The sequence below is a fragment of the Triplophysa rosa genome, linkage group LG5 (assembly GCF_024868665.1).
Source record: "Triplophysa rosa linkage group LG5, Trosa_1v2, whole genome shotgun sequence".
NCBI lineage: Eukaryota > Metazoa > Chordata > Actinopteri > Cypriniformes > Nemacheilidae > Triplophysa > Triplophysa rosa.
In genome coordinates, this window is record NC_079894.1 from 12119574 (window position 1) to 12139523 (window position 19950).

Below are 19950 nucleotides of genomic sequence, written 5' to 3' on the forward strand. Positions count from 1 at the left end.
CTGAGGTCTTCTCACGAGTTTGTGATCCGTGAGAGAGTGTTCTGTTTGTCATTTTATGGTTCAAAAGCCTGCTCATGAGCGCCCCCTTTGTGACCATGACGCACTCTTCATACACTTGGACTTCACAGTGGATTGCTAGTCCTTGTGGAAATTATATCATCAATGTGTGGAGTCAGAGAAGGACCACAGACACTGAGAGCACCATGTACAGTCAAACCATGATCAAGATTAGCATAACATGTGAAGAATACTGCCGTAACTGTATAAAATAGCTCCAAAAAGTATTTTGGCAATGCTTAAAGTGTATAAAGTCTATTGTATTTGATGACAGAATATCAAGAAGAATCTTCTTCTCATATATTTTTGCAACATGTCCCTGCTGAAAAAAAAACTATAGAATCCCAATAGAAACCATCACAGAAATTCTAATGGTTTCCATTAAAATACCATTATGAACTATTAACTTTTTCCATTAAAATCCATTACAAAATTCCTTTTTGTAGTGTGTTTTGGGCATTATTCCAACAGGATTTAATGGTTTCCATCTGCCAGATAACATCCCACCAATAGAATCCATCACATACCAGTAGACACCATAATAATTTACATTAAAACAATACGATTCCCATTATAACCATTAAATCCATTACCTTTTGTATTTTGTTTTGGGTAGGGTTCTATTGTTTTTTCAGCAGACATATACATATTACTTTCAACCAACCTGTCACTTTTTTTGACATGGTTTCCTTACAGAGTAACCACAAGTGTACAACTTTATCACATCGACTTTGTGACACGACATGTTTAACCAGGGTTTAAAGTGTCCAAATAGTGTTTCTACTATTTTTGAAAAGCACATAACAGTACATATTCTTAATTGTAATATAAATGCCTCTTGATACGCTGTTGTCTTATGCAATGACATTCATAAGTTTTTAAGTGTGGCTTAAGTGTCCAAATAGTCTGTAGCCACTTTAAATAATGTGACCCATGGTAAAAGAGGTAGGGTGGTTATCAAACATGTTTGCTGGTTTTAACTCATTTTCATGAAAGTCACAAATTCCATCAGCAATAAATACAGATTTCATTCTATATTTATCACAGTCTCTACACAACAGAATTAGATTAATACACATCCGCGTATTAAAACATAGCATAGCAGGTAAAGAGTTGGTTTAGAAACTGACTTTGAGTGCCAAAGAGATCAATGCAGATCTATATGCCCAAAAGGTCCTTCTGCAAAAACTCATCAGCTCATTATCACATGACTGACTTTGTTTTAACACTCCAACAGTGTCCTACATTTACTTTGAACAGGCAAAATAAAATGAATCACTACTGTACTTCCTTATTATTACAATATGCATTATCTTTTAAACATATAACATTGTTGCTTATGAATAGATTATACCAATTGGCAGTAAATGATTAGCCCCATTAATATTCATATTGCATTGCTGAAAAACCAGATTGATTTCAAATTAGCCCTTTCATGACATAACATATGTTAGATACACATGTGCCCTAGTAAAACATTTAAATTCACAGGAGAGCTACGAGCAGAAAGACCCACATCTGTTCACACCTGACAGGAGAAATGATAGCGTGTTAGGTAAACCAAGCACATCGCTATTGTGATACAATGTGAAAAATGTATAAACCTGAGATAACTACATGCTTATTGTTGATATCAGAACAGAGTCAGACAGAGTCAATTTACTTCTATATATAAAAGTCACCAATAGGAGGATTTTATGAACGGAAAACACACTACTGGTTTATAGTGGAATTACTTTAATCTTCCATTTAAGTACACAGGTCAGGAGAACCCATGTGTGCTTCGTGAAATGACCATATACAGTAGTACACACACTAGCCAAGCAAGGACTGAATGTGCTTTATAAACGCACATGCTGATAGGTGTACATACTGTATTAAAACGCCATATGATATAAAACTTTTGCTAGCCTGAGCACATGGAACAGATGTTTAAGAGCTTAAAAAAGCTGATGTCAATAAACGTGAGGAAACAGAACAGAAAACTGTGCTAGTCAGTGCATTTCATGTGCTCTTTGTGTTAAAGTTTTAAAGCCTAATGGAGGCTGTATTTAAGAAATACAGATAAAATATAGATATAGATAAAGATGATGAAGAGTTATCATAAGAGCGCCTGACTACTGAGAGATAGTGTGTGAATCACTGATAAGATCCGCACTGGAAAACATTCAAACTAACAGACAGACTGACATTCCCTAAGTCTCAGAGAAGAGACACCAGGCCCTGTGAGTAATCCTCACTTCACATACCCACACCATACTAATATACTCACTCTACACAAACTAGACTAATGTGTCTACGATGGACTTCACACTTAAAATAAAATGATATGATATGAGCATTTTGTAAGTCGCTTCGGATAAAAGCGTCTGATAAATGACTAAATGTAAATGAGATGATGATGAAGATGATGAAGCCTAACAGCATCACTGTGTTCTTATTCTTTTATGGTCTGAGTTTAAATACAGTAAGTGATGTTATTAGTTGACTTTGCAAATAAATGACAAATATTTAATAAAAGTTATAACTGTTCATTTCCCCCATCACATTATAATTGTGATTACTTAACATTTAACCCCATTTATGTTCTCATGCCATGTTATTGTAATCCATTTTCTCTGTCAATAAAATGTTTACAGCCCTAACTAAAAAACATCAACAAAAAATAAAAAACATATTTTTTAATAAAATAAAATATATCAGAACAGAATAAAATTAAAACTGCCTTTTGTAAAAGCAATAAACCAATTGATGGCCATGCATAACAGTATTCTCTGGGTTATAGGAAAATATTTATTTCTAAATTTAAAGTGATAGTTCACTCCAAAATAAAAATTCTTCATCATTTACTCACCATCTTGTAATTTCAAACCTGTCCGACTTTCTTTCTTCTACACAGAAGAAGATATTTTGAAAATGTTTGTAACCAAATAGCATTAAATCCCACCGACTTCCTTTGTATGGACACAAAATCACAGGTATTTCTCAAAATATCTTCTTTTGTGTTCCACAGAAACAAGAAAGTCATATAGGTTTTAAACAACATAAGGATTAATAAATGATGTTTTATCCCTTTAAGTGAACCACCATAAACATTCTTCCAATACAGTGTTTTTCTGTATCAGATACAATACACACGCTCTAACATAATTCAGTTTCTACAACAAAGTTCTATAAGGCAACTGAAAATTAGACTCAAGGGCGCTTAGAACAAATTTCCTGTGACGATGCAACAGCAGACAGAGCCCCTGGTATGTATAGAGTTCAGGCCGATCAGGCCGTGCCTAGCACAGCTCAGTCGGGGACTCCCACTGGTGTCTGAGAACAAACTTGAGAAAACTGATAAACTGTACTCACTACAGACAGACACATGCCATCTACTGACAGATGAAGACATGCATGATATTCCTCACTTTCAGCTGAAAATGTCTGTGGCAAGAACACTGACGTGAACATAAGCTGCCTAGATAGTATGATAGAACCCAGACAGAGTGACGCTTGGGTGAGGAATTCTGGGTGAAGTGTTTCTTAGACAGTAAACAGAGGGGTCAGGGGAAAAAAGAGCCTCCATCTGATTCGTCTTCTGGCTGTAACAAAGGATCAAGACTATGGCTGACTATATTCTAATGAACTGCTAATTTAGTCCTAACAAAAAAAGTTGTGTACTATACTATACAACCAAAACCCTGACCTCAAATGGCCAAAAGACAGAGGTCAGTGTGTTTCTTTGTTTATTTTTCTAGTAACATATGACAAATATTTCAGTTAAAGGGGTCAAATGACAGGGCTAAAACGAATATCATCATTTGTTTTGGATGTAATGCAATGTGTATACACGATTTAAAGGTACAGTTTGTAACAATTTTGCAGTAAAATATCCAAAAAACACTAAGCTAGTGTTATATATTTTGTTCAGCTGAGTACTTACAATATCTCAAATGTTTCCAACGACTTGTAAATCGTGAGAAAATCGCCATTCTAAACAGTGACACGGGCTGTGCAGTCACCTGTCAATGGCGTCATATCCGCGTTCCCCTTTGTTACCGCCCTTACTGACGTAGAAACCACATGACAACAGTGTCGTGGACAAATGCGGAAGTAGTGTCTGTCTAGCGACTAGCAAGCCACTCACTTGTTTCGAGCAGTCACTTATTTATGGACCACAATTATTCGCAACAATTATAAAACTTTACCTCATCTGCTAACATAATTTCTCGTTCCCGTCTGATTGATGGCCATCAGCAGTGGAGTTGAAGACAACAGATCCCATCATTCCACGCGCCTTCACAACGTCATCAAGCTACGGCATTGTTGTTGTTTTGATCGTGCGCCCTCTAGCGGCTGTTTTTACAAACTGCACCTTTAAGGTTCAAAAACGCTGTATTTTCCACATTCCGTGCATTTTTGTATCTCCTCTTTGCCCCGCCTCTCTAAAACGCGCTGATGTTACAAAGCTCATCGCTCTGAAAAGCAAGGTGTGCTATGATAACCAGTGCATAGTGATTGGTTGAATACGGCAAGCGTGGGACGGAAATGTAACGCCTCTTACCATATTTGGAACATCATGTTCCCAAGCAATTGTACTGACAGGTGATAAAATGTCATCGGTACTTTCCTTATCAATTCGAGCCCGAATCTGATCCGGATAATGAAGATAATCAAGCCGATACATCAACTTTGCCAGCTTTTATATACGATGTTATAAAGATTTGCCGTTAGTGATCAACCAGTGTTACACCATGTCTTGTCACGACTCAACAAAGACAATAAACCCCATTATAAACAGAACATTTGTTGCCTCTTGTTGGAACATAATTACTGATTATTAGGACTTATGTTGTCTTTTTTCACATTGCGCGTGTGTCTGCATTTGTAGATCACAAACACACAACAAACTCAACTCACATTAGTCCGTAACAAAGTCTTTTACAATGAATATTTACTTACAGGCTGCGAATCTGAAGCGCCAGACTGGAATTGCCCCACGTTTTAACCAAAGCTTTCATGCACAGCCGGCCTTGATCTCTCCCAGGTTCATGAAGCAATCATCTGTGAAATGCGCTGCACACACTTGAATATTCGGATTGTACTGTTCTGGAACAGTATTGTAAATAAAATGTAACCATTCGTTTTTAGTTGTCTCATCTTTTGAAAGAGCAAACAAAGAGGCTTTCTTTTCGCAACGAAACACACTCCACGACATGGCTGCGGCAGCGACGATACAATGAGATTTACAAGTACACCCACCTTACTTGCGTATACATTTGGGCAGTCAAGTCATACCACGAAATGACGTAGATTTGTGGGGGTGTGGTTACATGAGGCGTTTCAGGCAGCTCTGGGTGAGCATTCGCTATTAGATAGAATGCATCTTTTGTTCCGACGCTTTCATTTTTGCAATTTTATGTGTCTACTACATGCATGGGCAACTTATAACACACCAAAGACACAGAGAAACACGTATTCGCGCCATATGACCCCTTTAAATATGTATGCATAATTTTCCACTTATGCACTGAATATGAAGTTGAATTGGAAAAAAATAAGTTCTATGAAAAAACAGGTCTATGCCAGTAGTCCTGCTGTTGACCACAATACAATATTTTTTTTTACAAAGAATCATATCTTTTTAACATATCACATATACAAGATTACGCAAAAACATATGCAAGATTTTACAGAACACAGATGTAACTTTGTCATCACTTCCATCTCTGTGTCAATAATTAATGATTTAAGGGGAAGAGATTAATGAAGTAAATGTTGTGGTAAAAAACAGACTACATTATTTTAAATGTAGAATAAATGTAACAAGAAGGTTTAAAACGACCGGAAAGATAATGAGGATACAGAGAAAATGGAAGGATTCTGACTTGTCCAGCTTTGACTAAAAGTGATCAGTTTTATCAATATTACCTGACGGCTTTTGCCAACACTGAAGATGATGCGCTTGACGTGGTTGTCGCAGGCAGGGCCGTGGAAATATTGTGTATTTTCTTAAGAAATGCACCAATTGTACGAACGAATAGTGAACGTGATACAGTTAAAGGGAAAGCAACCACCTTAGCAGCTTGGAGACGTTAAGCAGGAGAACAAGTGGGTATACGCTAATATAGATCTTTAGAAGTTGTTATACGCAAACAGCGCTGTGGAAAAAGTAAGCATCCGGCGTATACGTGCGTATGGCCCCGACTACACCACTGGTTTAGTAGTATGTTAAAATATTTTAATCTGAGCTGAGAGTTGAATTTTTTGATTATCTTAAAAATTACCAGCCAAAATATTTTACATTAAAGCACATCATTATCCCAACAGAAAGCACTTTTAGTTGCTATATCGGGTTGATCGGGATGTTTAATCTTCTGATCGTTCTACAGTGTTTACATTTTTCATATAAATTCACATTACAAAGAGCTGATATAGATTTCTCTATACACATCATTTTATCACTGATGGGTACTTGAATTCTGTGGAAAGCTTTATTCAGATTTCTATAGGAGATTTAAAGAGCCCATGACGGTCATACATTTTATGCAACAGAGCTGAATAGATTAATACTAACCCTGTGAACAGGATGAACGTCTATTAAAGACCCAAACAGAGTGAGGAGTGTCAGGAACGTTTTCATGAACTCACAAGAAATAGAAACATGCCAGAATGATTTCACAGTAGAGCTAATATCTCTCCATCCAGGGACTAAAGTTTGGGGTTTGGAAGATGACATCCTGACTTAAAACACCATTAGCCAATAGCCATGTCTTCTTTAAAATATATACCAATCCTGACATGGCATCTCCTGTGTTGACAGTTTATCATGATCAGGCAGAAGAGGCAGAATTTGAGGTGTCTTGCTTGACAAAGTGGATCTGTTTAAGAGCTGAGGCGTTCACACAATGGAGAGAATTCCTTTGCTCAGTGTTGCCGTGTGGGCCTCAGCTCATTGTCGCTGTGGATCTTACCAGCACTGTACAATTAAACTGCAGTGTCATTTCACCCACAGTAAAATGCCACGGTAAACTCAAGCAACTGCGTCACAGTGCAAACAAACTTTGAGTACGATGTGGTTGCTCTACAGTGTTCTTGTAGATGTACTAAACAAAAATCATCACTGAAAACAAAACGGTACATCTACTCAATTAAGTTACGGCAAAAGATGACTACAGGGTGATCTGCCAGCAGCCATATCACCCTGTAGCCCAAGACTGGTTTCCCACTGAAGTTAAGCAGGGCTGAACCTGGTCAGTACCTGGATGGGAGACCTCCTGGGAAAGCTAGGTTGCTGCTGGAAGAGGTGTTAGTGACCAGCAGGGGGTGCTCACCCTGTGATCTGTATGGGTCCTTATGCCCCAGGATGACATTTTAAACCGAGGTCCTGACTCCCTGTTATCATTAAAGATCCCATGGCACTTCTCGTAAAGAGTAGGGGTGTAACCCCGGTGTCCTGGCCCTTGTCATACATGGCCTCCTAATAATCCCCACTCTCTGAATTGGCTCTATTTCCCTCTCCTCTCCACCTATAGCTGGTGTGTGGTGAGCGATTGTAAAGCGCTTTGGGTGTACAGCAATACAAATTAAAGCGCTATATAAATGCCTCATTTATTCATTTAAAGATAAATTAACATTAAACACTAAGGGCCAGATTTACTAACGGCTTGCGGCAGCGCAAACACCTCTTTTGGCGTAAAAAACTACTCTCGGTATTTACTAAAGACGCAGTGCAAATTAGCATTGAAAAGGTGTTGACACAGCTGTTTTGACCTTATTGGATATGCAATCGTAGGAGTTTCTTTTTCAGACGCAAACTTTATGGGAGGACAGTATTTAACTGAACCACTCAACACGATTAAGTGAGCTTTGCTGTTGTCATTGTGCTGGTATTTGCAGCTTTATTTAAAAGTCCAGTGTGTAATTTTTTGGATGATCTTTTCACAGAAATGCAATATAATATACATAACTATGCCATCAGAGGTGCATAAATGAAGCGTTATGTTTTTATTACCTTAGAATGAGCTATTTCTGTCTACATACATCGCGGGTGCTTGGAAAGGGAGGGAGGAGGGATGGAGTGAGCCATTGGTTGCATTTTGCAACCTTGCCGTTAGATTTTACTAACTGGTCCTTTAACGCCCCCAAAAAAGCATGTCTTAAACCTTGCGCTTATTTGCTCTGCTCTTGGTAGTCATTATAGGAATGAGATATTACGCCTGTGTTTTTAATGTGTGCCTTGTTAGTAAATCACCCGCAGAAATTTCCACTCCCATCTGTGCTGTTTTTGAAGTTGCGCTCTTGCACTATTTTGCCATTAAATCTGTCTGTAAACACAAAGTAAAGTTAAATTTTTTACAAATTTAAGATGGCTGAACTTAAGTTCACTCAATAATTTGTTCATATAGAATGACTCAAACCAACTCATTAGAATCTTAACAACAAAAATTAGTATCTTAAATTTTGGTTAAAAAAAATTCTATTACAATTTTTTTGCTCTTTTTATTAAGTCTACCAAGCATGGAATTTTTTTCATCGAAATAACTGCTCTCCAAAGAACTATATACAATAATTCTTGATAAGATGAAGGCGCTTTTTTTAATCTAAAATGCAACAAAGAACATTTTTAAGAATACATAGTGAAAACCCACAGAGATGCTTCCCTTATTTTAATTTCTGTTCAGCGACTTCACACTCACACCAGGTTTCGTCAAACACGATCTCTTCACTTCTGCATACCACAAACCAGATACCAGAAACAATACTGCTGCTTGGAGGCTGAGTACTGTACACTGTACGCTTGTGGTTCATGTATAAAAGGTGTGAATGAAACACCATCTGTCTTACTGCCATAAGATGTGATAATGCCTGGAGGGCTGAACATCTTCACAACCCGCAGATCCCCCCTCCCAATCCTGTATGAACGTTAACTGGATTATCACAGCAATTAATGGATTATGAATAGAAGAAAGCCGTTGCTTATTAAGTGTAAAACATTCTGTTAAATTAAACACTGAATGCATTCAGTTTTTAGATAAGTAACATTAATTTATGAGGATTAGCCAACAATTGTTCGTTTACAAACTAACATCACTTGACCCCAGCTCTCGCCGGGAGGTCACGAGATTCCGCAATAAGACAAAGTACCCCCTGGAGGAAACATGGACAGCAGCACATCTGCTCTTACTCCGCAGTGGAAACTCAAGACTTTAATGAAAATGCTTTTGAGAAGAACTGAGACTTTCTATTTCTGACTCAGAGACGAGTTAGAGGTGATGGTGGCATTTCACACACATACTGAAAGCAGAAGACAGGAGGCTTTGCAGACGCATGGCATGATGAGTGGCGGCGACACATCCTGTAAGGCAGTTTCCACTGCGCGTGGCTCATTTTTGACACCTGCGGCCACTCGGTGCGTGTTTACCTCCAGCCCACCATCCGCATCTCTTACAGCAAATGAAACGGCCAAAAAGCCCCTCACGCCTTTTAAATGTGTCAATGTGTAAGTATGCATGATGGAGAGGACATAAAAATGTTGTGAAACATACTGTACGCTCATATACGGAACATAACAAATTTAACAATAATGACTAAATCAGGTTTATTTTAAAGTCAAAAATTAAGATTCTGTCATTTTTTACTGATCTTTATGTCATTCTAAAAACTGTTTCATATCGGACACCCAGAACTCGAATAAGACTATGAGACAATTGTGAAACTCCAGTCTGGTTTGAACTCCGACCATCTATCAATCTATCCTTCTAAGATATTCCCAAAAACTCTTTTGTGTTACTTTTTCATTACTCATAACGTGTCAGTATTTCTCCGCTGTTCTGTGATCAGCTACAGACACTGTATGAGTGCTGTAATGAGGTCAGTGGACCGTGACGAGGTGACAGTGCTGTTTGAAATGTCTGTAGCTATCGCCCCCGGCTCCCAGCGCACCATTTATTTCCCTCCATCATAGAAAAAGCCACATCCCATCTCTCATAGGACAAAGCAGAAAAAAAGAAAAACATCCAAATTACAGCTGACATGGCTAACTGTGGCCGTTTCTGACATCAGTGCTACCTTGGCTGACGGTCATTGGCTTGTCTGTCACCATGCCAACCTTGAGAGAAGATAATGAGACTAAAATAATGCTTAAACGGGCATCTAATATCACCTCACCTCCTTTTGCACAGCTGTACTATGCGGCCACTGGTGCGCGGAAGTATTCGTAAATGATCGGATCGGAGGTGCTCTATTCTTGGTAAAAGAAATTCAAGAATCGGTTTGCTTTTAAAAGCCCTCATCGAATGGAACTGATATGTCGATTAACACCCAAGCAGGTTTGGTTTCCCCCTCGAATATTTTTAACACAGCTCCTGCCTGTTGTGCTGAATACAAAGCTTGCACACTGTATGCACGACTGTGGTAAAGCTTAAGACTGAGGTAAAGACCTAGCGTTATTTGGCAACATTATTAAATGCTAGCACAGCTCCATTGTATTGTCATGTTAATGTTGATGTTGATGTACATTCATTTCCTGTGAGGGTCTATGTGTAGCTGCTGAACATGAGGAACGCTGTCACATCGCTCAGAGCCATCAGTCTATATCAAAAACACATATATACTCGCTTGACAGAGCCTTCCACAACATTACCACTTAACCAATTACAAACCAGCAAGATCATTGATCAATACACAACATCCGTAACAGTAATGCAATAATGTAAGCAGGAGCAGACAGTAGAAGGGGTGGCACATCTTCGTTCAACATCATTGGTGTAAAACATCATTTTTAATCTGGATTACCGCTAGCTACACGAACTAGCCTGTTTTCAAACTAATCCTGTACTGTATATATATATATATATATATATATATATAAACAATACAAACTCCTGTTGCTCGAACACGCTAAACGCAAGAACGCCAGCAACACCATGTGTTTACATTTGCATAGAGACAGAAGCTCTTTCAGATACCTCCTTTTGACCATAAAGGGCTGAAGACAATGCCACCACATACACTGAAAGACCGCAATACAATGAACAAGAGCCATCACAAAAACCTAGCAGAAGGAGAATGTCACCATTCCATGACAGCGTCCGCTGACATGCACATCAAGCTCAAAGTGCAACTCTGTGTCCAGGTTCAAAGGCGACGGAGGCTTACCATTGGTGGAGTGAAGGCTCTCCAGACTCCAGTAATGGGACATGACCCCTTGTACTGCCTTAACCCCTCCAGCCAGTCCCAGAGCGGGGCTGCAGGCTGACTCAGAGCCAGGTGATGGCACTGAGCTGCCCCTGCCGCTGCTGTCACTGATGCAGCCGCCTCCTGCCAGCGGGATGCCCACCTCGCTGGCACTGTGCTGCGTGCGCATGTGGCCGCACACCAACGGGGAGAAGGGTGGAGTCGCTACGGCAGGTGTTCGGTCCGAGCTGCGCGTGTGCGTGTCTCCTAGCTCGTCTCAGCCTCGCCTGCTCTCAGGGTCTGCGACGTAGCTTCAGCCCTCTTCTCTCATTCCTCACCTGCTCTCTTTTACTTTCACTCGCGGATGCGCTGGTCTCAAAAAGCTCACGGCTCAACATAAACGCCCAGACACACAATCAGCCTTCTCGCTCTCTCTCTCTCATGCGCACACACACGCGCAGTCATAGGGGTCCTCTGAGGGGAATAGGGCTTATATGACTCACAAGACTCACTGTGAAACTGTGAGTCTGGCACTGAAACGGACCGCCTTTCTCCTCCCCCTCAGTCCCCCCTTAGGCCCCCCTTCCTCCACTGTTAAAGCCAAGCTGTTAGTAAACCAAAAGGCAGCGCCTGGAGAGTGCACTAGCGATGTCGAGGGTTGCAAACACCTTCTAAGAATTTAACCCATAATTATCTGAAATCACGCTAATGACGAGCCCAAAATGTGACAAAAGCATTGGCTTTGTTGAAGGCAACATGCTGACGCGATACTAAAATACGCAATTGCACGGAAATGCTCACGATCTCATGAGACTTTGAATAGAAAGGAATGCGGTTTGAGTGAGGGTTTTTCTCATCAGACTCAAATTTGAGTATATTGACATGTTCTACCCTTTGCAGCTGTGACTACAGTTTACATAACTGGAAACTGGATCCAGATCAAAGCTAAAACACAGCGGGAACATTCCTCACATTCTTGAGTATGACATATTCAACCTTTGACTGGTTTAGATCACACACACTTCAGAATGCAAATGGACTTTTAGATAAGACAAGAGTCTATAAATAACATGAATAGTCAGATCAATATTTATATTTTTTATATAAATATGTATGCAACCATTTAAATCTGAAAAATTTGTTTAATCTAACAGTAACAAAAAAAAAACAGAATAAATCAATTGTCGTATGTAGCTCAATTGGACGAACATGACACTAGCAATGCCAAGGTCATGGTTCGATCCTCAGGACACACACAAACTTAAACCAGCTTGAATGCACCATATGTTGCTTTGTTTGCCAAATATAGAAATGTAAATGTTTTCAATAATATAAAAAAGACAAGTTTACACTGTGGTATGGAAAGAGTAAACTCACCCAGCTGTCCAATATCCTCATGTGCTGGTGCGGTGAGATTGGATTCTGTAGAGAGCAGCATGTATCTGTCTTAGTTTCTCAAATGAAGTGATCTTGTACTCAAAATACAAACTAAGACTCAAGTTTTTACATTAGCATAACTGCATTAATGCATGCTGCACAGGCTAGATGTGCTGTATACGAAAAGGTCGTAGAGTGGGCATGATGTCAAAGTGGGACAAAATGTGTCTTTCTTCACATAAGAATCTATTTTACATAAGGCAAAAATATTTATAGATGTTCACCAAAACACACAGAACGTGTCATCATAAATAAAGAACGGTTCTCTGTAAATCTCAGTTTACATCAAAGATTAGGAAAAACACACAAAATGATGTTGATATTAGAAACATAATGCTTGTGAACAAGAGCATAAGAGCATGTGAACAAAACAGTCAAATCAAGGTCGGCCAAAATCTATTTAATAAGACTTTAAAATAAAAAGTCTAGACTTTTATTAAAACACTGACTCAATTTTCTTAAATCAAAGTCTCCTTTTAAAAAATGTGTGTGAGGGGGAACTGTATTGTATATGCATGCCAGGTCTACCTCTGAGCTCAAAGAGAAAGAGAAGGAGAGTGAAAGAAGGCCTGGCGCCAGTGAGTGGGTGAGAAATAATCAGCAGGATTGTTTGGCAAAAAAAGAGAGGATTAGCGCTGGGGGGCCCTGAGCGCTTCGATCCACGCATTACTGCACAAAGATAGCCTCTGTGCTCCCGCGACGTGCACACACGAGACACGACTGAATAAAGCATCTTCTTAAGAAATCATACATTTCAACTACTCGTAGGTGGAAGACCTTGATGGAGATATTTTCAAAGTGGCAGATTTTTTTTTTGCATCTGCAGCCACTTTTAAGGTTTATGTAAAAGTATACAAAGTTAAATGAGACGACCTTCGATGATGAAAGACTATAAATTTACACCAAAGACATCATTAGTAAGTCTCTGGGTTCCAACTGTTGCAGACAACCATAAATAACTCACCAAAGGTTATCAAAGGTTGTAAAATGAAGGCAACCATTGCCCCCTGGAGGTCATTAAAGAGCACCCAGACTTACAGAAACTCTTACAGGATTTAAAGATAAGATTTACAAAGTAAATAATCTTCTTCCTATATAATGTATAGGAATGTAGTGGTTTAAAACACGTGATTCCTCACCTGAAGATGACACACGGTGAGGCCAGCCCAAGCAGTCTAGTCCAATAGGTGTGCTCTGAGAGAAGAAGTGATCTTTGAAAGTGACGGAGGGGAACTGTTCCGGAGAGGCGAGGGAGAGTCTAGTGCGAACCTATAGATGAGAACAGCATTCAGGCAGAAAATACACTAAAAAACACAGATAATGTAAAGTTTATCACATCAGATTAAAAAACTGCAAAGCGTGTGTGCTGAGATTTCTGACAGATGGTGAAATTGTTCGGCCGACATTTGTACTGTCAGGCTAAACACAAGAAACAGAAGTCGAAAATTATATAGATGCTATAAGAGTACAGAGTCCAAAAGTTTGAAGCAGGAATAAAACACAGAAGAAGAAAAGATGCAGTAGAAGATGCTGGCGGCCAGGGGAAGTCTCTCTTTTCAATGACATCCTTACTTTCTCATGCTTGTCAGATGTTGGGATGTTAATCTGGCGCAAACTTCTCTGTGCGTTAAGATTCTTTTTACGGATGTTCTCCGTATACGTCAGTGTGTCGTATGAGCACGAACGCCGTCGTGATTTCGTTGACTCTCTCTTCCTCTCCGGGTCACCTGCCACCTCTCTGATGCCCTGAAGAGATACCGTCCAACCGTACAGGTCTGACATGGGTCTATGTGCTGCCACAACCTGTCCTCTGCGCTTTACTCGAAGCACACATGCGTTCCCTTGTTGTCTTCTCTCTGCTGACTGGACGGCTGGCTCAGCACTATGTTGTACATGCTTTAAGTGCAATGTAAATGTAATGTAAAAAACACCAAAAATGTATTTATGAAATGTAGTGGTAAAAGGTATAGTAAATGGTATATTAGGCTTTAGAATGCAATGAAATAAATACACAAAATACAAATAAATGTATTTGAGTAGAATAGAGTAAAATACGTAATTACTCTCTTGCTTCTATTAAAGATACATGTTCAGCATCTAAAGTAGCCACCAGATGGCACTGTTTTTAAGAGGTGAACATTTGAATGAAGACTCTTCAGCACTTTTGGTTTATTTACATAAAATAACTAAATTTCCAAGCTAAATCCAGCTAAATAACACAATGCGTTGTGGTTTATGCACATATATACATTCCTGTTTTTATAAAGCTTAAAGTGTTTTGGGAGACTGAAACGGAAATAGAATTATGAAAAAAAATACAGAGAGTAAATAGTTTCCTATTCATTATGTCTATTAAAAAAGTATGCTCTTTCCGAAACACTGCTGATTTCTTTCCAGTTATGTGACCCCCATCTGTATGGTTGAAAACATGCACAATTACATAAAAAATGCATTTTGACTTACCTCAGGTTTACTGGTCATAGATCCTGATGTCAGGCTGGATAGAGATTGGTTATCTGAACTGCTGTCTTCTAGTAAGTACTCAGAATCAAACGAGTGGGCTGTAGTAAGCTGTGCTGTCCTTGGCTTCAGAGATTTTGGCTTTTGAGGAGGATCGGAGAGACCCTCGACGCTCATTCCCTGACCGAGTGAGCACAAAGATGACGCCACAGATCTTGAGGGGTAACGGAAGCTTCTCCGATGTGTCCACAACCCAGGACTGTTTGGTTTGGGGCTCATAGGTCTCGTCGGAGAGTCAGCGGCTTCGAAATAGCTCACAGATCGGCCCCATGTAGGCTGGTTTGCAAGTGCGAGAACACTGGGGTGTACGGGAGACTGCGACCTATTCTCTACATTGTGCCCAGCCTCAAAGCCATCTAAAGAAGCATGGTCAGAGTCTGAGGAAACCGCATTACGCAGCTCACCTCCATCCAGACAGTTTTTCTCAGTTGTATCTTCAGACGGCTCCTGTGGTGCAGATTTGAAGCTCTGTGGTTCAGAATGACACGCGTTCCTCAAAGTCTTTTGGGAACCAGGTGAGCTGTTAAGTCTGGACCTGCTCTGAGGAGAACAGAAGCTAGAGTCACTGTGGTTCTGATGTGTGGACGTGTCACAGGCTGTCCCAGGAACAGATATGGTTCTTTTGTACGGTTCCACATCTTTTGGTCGTTTCACCTTCCTCCAGGACTGTCTGGTTCTTACCTCTTCATTCTGTGTGGGCAGGATCTGCTCCTGGTTGTCCCTCTCAGGATATTTGGACTCAAACAGGCTAGACAGGGACTTATGAGCCATTGCGAGCTTCATGCGTAGGTTTAAGTTATCAGTACTTTTACTCCGTTTTTGCTGTAATCCGTCTGTCATAGGAAAAGTTTTAAAATTCAGTGCTTCCCCATCTTTGTTCTGCTGCTGGGCGGAGTGATGACAATTTTGAGATGCACACTGTGCATATATCTCCCTATTTTGAAAATTTAAGGCAAAGGTCTTTTCAGAAACATCAGCATTGGAGTGGTCACCATACTTCATGATGTCTATAAGATGATCTGAACTCTGAGAAATGGGGTTCTTGTAAAATGATGGGTGGAGCTTGCTAGGTGTTACATTGGGCTTTCCTTCCTCCCGCTCATGTCCATCCTCAGAGTCCTCAACTTCTGGATCAGCCTTGTTGTTGCCCTTTTGCTCTCGTTTCGTCTTGCGGAACGAAGGCATTCTAGAGAATACAGAGAACACGGATCCCTTCCCTGACTGGTTTCTCTTACTTCTCGAGAACCTAGAGGTTGACTGAGTACTGTCCTCCATGTCCTCATTGTTGGTACTAGAGATGAGTTCTTGTGATACAAAACTGGAACCACTATGGTCATCACAGTTATCAATCCCATTAAACATCATAGATGTTGTCTCGCCAGCATCTGGTTCTTTCTCAACAGCATTTGCTTCTTTCATCTCCCTTGCATTTCTACTTATGGCAGAATTATTGCTGTCATGCGGGCAGTGAGGAAAAATGGGGTTTGGGATGTTATCACATAAGCTCCATTCATCATCAAATCCACCTTCTGATAATGGAGATCCCCTCTGATGATCCTCCAATCCATCCTCCATCACAAAGGGGCTCTCCGGTGAACATTCGGACTCCACAATGGCCTCTAAATTAGTGATGGGTAACATGTGACAACATGCAAAACATGCCTCTGTGTTGGGTGGTTGCAAAGGCTGTGTACAAAGATTTCTACAATCAGACGTTTCACAAAATAAATCAGTGCTTTCAGGAGTTACAAGCCTTCTCTCCATGTTTTCTAACAGATGAGTATCAGCAACCTTGACAGAGCAGTTCAATGGTACCTTGTTTTCTTCCCAGACAAGCTCCAGATGTGTCTGTGGCGCATGCAAATATACAACATCACTGTTTGTAGAGTTTGAATTTACCATTTCATGGGTGCTGTATTTGTTATCTGTGTGCAGGGAGGTTAAGGTTTGTAACACTGCCATTCTACCCTGACTGTTGGCGTCTGTGTCCTTGAACTGAAATCTTCCTCCCGTCTCCTCCACTGCAGTCCAGTGCAGTTGACACTGCTTTTGTATAACATCTCTGTGATTGCTACATGCGGCTAGGTCAGACGGTTTTGCAATATTATCTTTACAGTCCATTGCAGTCATTATTCTAGGTGCTTTAAAGGGGGTAGCGAGACTGTTTAAAGCAGTGGGAACACTAAAAATGTCATCATGTTTACAGTGTTCAACTTCTTCTGAGACTAAATGTTTATTATTAGTAGTAAAGCTGTTGTATTTTAGCAAGGAACTAGGTAAAGTGTTTTGTACACCTGAGACATGGTCATCTACGGTAATATTCTTAATGTTATTATTTGTATCTGAGATGTATTCATTTCTTACCACCAAAGCCTCACTTCTACTGTTCAGCTGGGAATAATTAAAAGGAGACTGTGAATTTGTGCAGGGATCAGAACATGCTTTAGAAAAAACATCAACACCCAGCTCGGCTATACTGGCTGGCTCTAACGGTTTAGAGTTAATTGATTCATTTAGCCTTGTGCGTTTGTCAGACAGGTTGCCAGGTGGCAGAAATTGTTTAGAGGTCTCTGTGTACTCTTCACATGTGTCAGACATAACATTTACAATGCCACGTGCTGTTTGTTTACAGTTCATGTGAAGGTCATCGCTGAGCTCAAAGCAAATGTCTGTGGGGCTAACTGGAGACTTGTCATACAAATTCTCAAACAAACCAGCCAGAGACTCGACTGGGCTGTCCAGAGGACTCCTTGGACATCCATCAACCACAGTGGTCTTCATGTCAGAACACACAAAAGTCAATGACACAGACCTAGTGTATTCCATGGGTCCTGAAATATTGGAGTAAATTACTGACTGCTCAACTGAAGGAACTATTGTACATTCTTTCGGACAATCTGCAACAACAGGATTTTTCATGGTTCTATTTATGTCTTCTAAAACATACATGGGAGCCCCTGGAAAAAGTTTATTTTCGTTTTCACAATTTTTAGGAGTACCACAAAGCTGTGTTTCAATAAACTCTTGTTTGTTGCAAGAATTTTCACTATTAAATGTTGGCATGTTTGCTAAATCACTGTCCGTGTGACATTCACTACTTGAGTGAACAACTTTTTTTAAATTTAGACTGTCACTCTTTTCTAGACTGAGTTTGTCATTCATGTCCTTTGATAAAAGACTTTCGGATGTTTGTAAGGATTCACTTTCTCCACAGTCAGTGCAAACATCCATGCTTTTCTGTTTATATTGTGTGTTATCATGTTCTTCTGAGGGGACTGTGTGACTGCGTTCTTCTGAGGGCAGTGAGCGACTGTGTTCTTCTGAGGGGATTGAGCGACTATGTTCTTCTGAGGGGACTGTTTGACTGCGTTCTTCTGAGGGGAGTGAGCGACTATGTTCTTCTGAGGGGACTGTTTGACTGCATTCTTCTGAGGGGAGTGAGCGACTGTGTTCTTCTGAGGGGAGTGAGCGACTGTGTTCTTCTGAGGGGAGTGAGCGATTGTGTTCTTCTGAGGGGAGTGAGCGACTGTGTTCTTCTGAGGGGACTGTTTGACTATGTTCTTCTGAGGGGAGTGAGCGACTGTGTTCTTCTGAGGGGGGTGACTGATTGTGTTCTTCTGAGGGGAGTGAGCGACTGTGTTCTTCTGAGGGGAGTAAGCGACTTTGTTCATCTGAGGGTAGTGAGCGACTGTGTTCTTCTGAGGGGACTGTTTGACTGTGTTCTTCTGAGGGGAGTGTTTGACTGTATTTTTCTGAGGGGGATGACTGACTGTGTTTATCTGAAGGGAGTGAGAAACTGTGTTCTTTTGAGGGGGGTGACTGACTGTGTTTATCTGAGGGGAGTGAGCGACTGTGTTTATCTGAGGGTAGTGAGTGACTGTGTTCTTCTGAGGGGACTGTTTGACTATGTTCTTTTGAGGTAAGTGAGAGGCTGTGTTCTTCTGAGTGGATTGTATGACTGTTTTCTTCTGAGGGGAGTGATCGACTGTGTTGTTCTGAGGGTAGTGAGCTGACTGTGTTCTTCTGAGGGGACTGTTTGACTATGTTCTTCTGAGGGGAGTGAGCGACTGTGTTCTTCTGAGGGGATTGAGTGACTGTTTCTTCTGAGGGGAGTGATCGACTGTGTTCTTCTGAGGGGAGTGAGGGCTGTGTTCTTCTGAGGGGACTGTTTGACTGTGTTCTTCTGAGGGGAGTGAGGACTGTGTTCTCTGAGGGGAGTGAGGCTGTGTTCTGAGGGAGGGAGCGCTGTGTTCTTCTGAGGGGAGTGGGCTGTGTTCTTCTGAGGGGATGATCGACTGTGTTCTTCTGAGGGGAGTGTTTGACTATGTTCTTCTGAGGTGGAGTGATCGACTGTGTTCTTCTGAGTGGATGATGGACTGTGTTTCTGGGGGAGTGATGGACTGTGTTCTTCTGAGGGTAGTGATCGACTGTGTTCTTCTAAGGGGAGTGTTTGGCTGTGTTCTTCTATGGGGACTGTTCGGCTGTGTTCTGAGAGGAGGGAGCACCTGTCTTCTTCTGAAGGGAGTGGTTGGTTGTGTTCTTCTGACAGGATTGTCTGACTGTGTTCTTCTGAGGGGAGTGATTTACTATGTTCTTCTGAGGTGAGTGATTGGCTGTGTTCTTCTGAGGGGAGTGATTGGCTGTGTTCTTCTGAGGGGAGTGATTGGCTGTGTCCTTCAAAGGGAAGTGAGTGGCTGTGTTCTTCTGTGGAAAGTGATCGACTATGTTCTATTGAGGGGATTGTTTCACTGTGTTCTTCTGAGGGAAGTGAGT

At 40.7% G+C, this 19950-nt stretch overlaps 1 protein-coding gene across 7 annotated transcripts in view; it reads right to left on the minus strand.

Moving 5' to 3' along the window:
• arhgef4 (Rho guanine nucleotide exchange factor (GEF) 4) overlaps window positions 1–19171 on the minus strand; it is a 39300-nt gene extending 20129 nt beyond the window's left edge. For 3 of the 7 annotated variants that reach the window (XM_057334133.1, XM_057334132.1, XM_057334130.1), the window contains exons 1-4: window positions 15121–19171; window positions 14230–14553; window positions 13797–13926; window positions 12598–12642 (exon numbers count right to left, since the gene is read on the minus strand). In XM_057334133.1, coding sequence (XP_057190116.1) covers window positions 12598–12642; window positions 13797–13926; window positions 14230–14553; window positions 15121–18408 — 3787 coding nt within the window. In that variant the 5' untranslated portion in view covers window positions 18409–19171. Of the gene's footprint in view, window positions 1–11202; window positions 11675–12597; window positions 12643–13796; window positions 13927–14229; window positions 14554–15120 lie in introns of those variants that run through there. The other 4 variants (XM_057334134.1, XM_057334131.1, XM_057334136.1 and 1 more) reach the window with 4 other exon arrangements.
• Window positions 19172–19950: the final 779 nt, after the last annotated feature.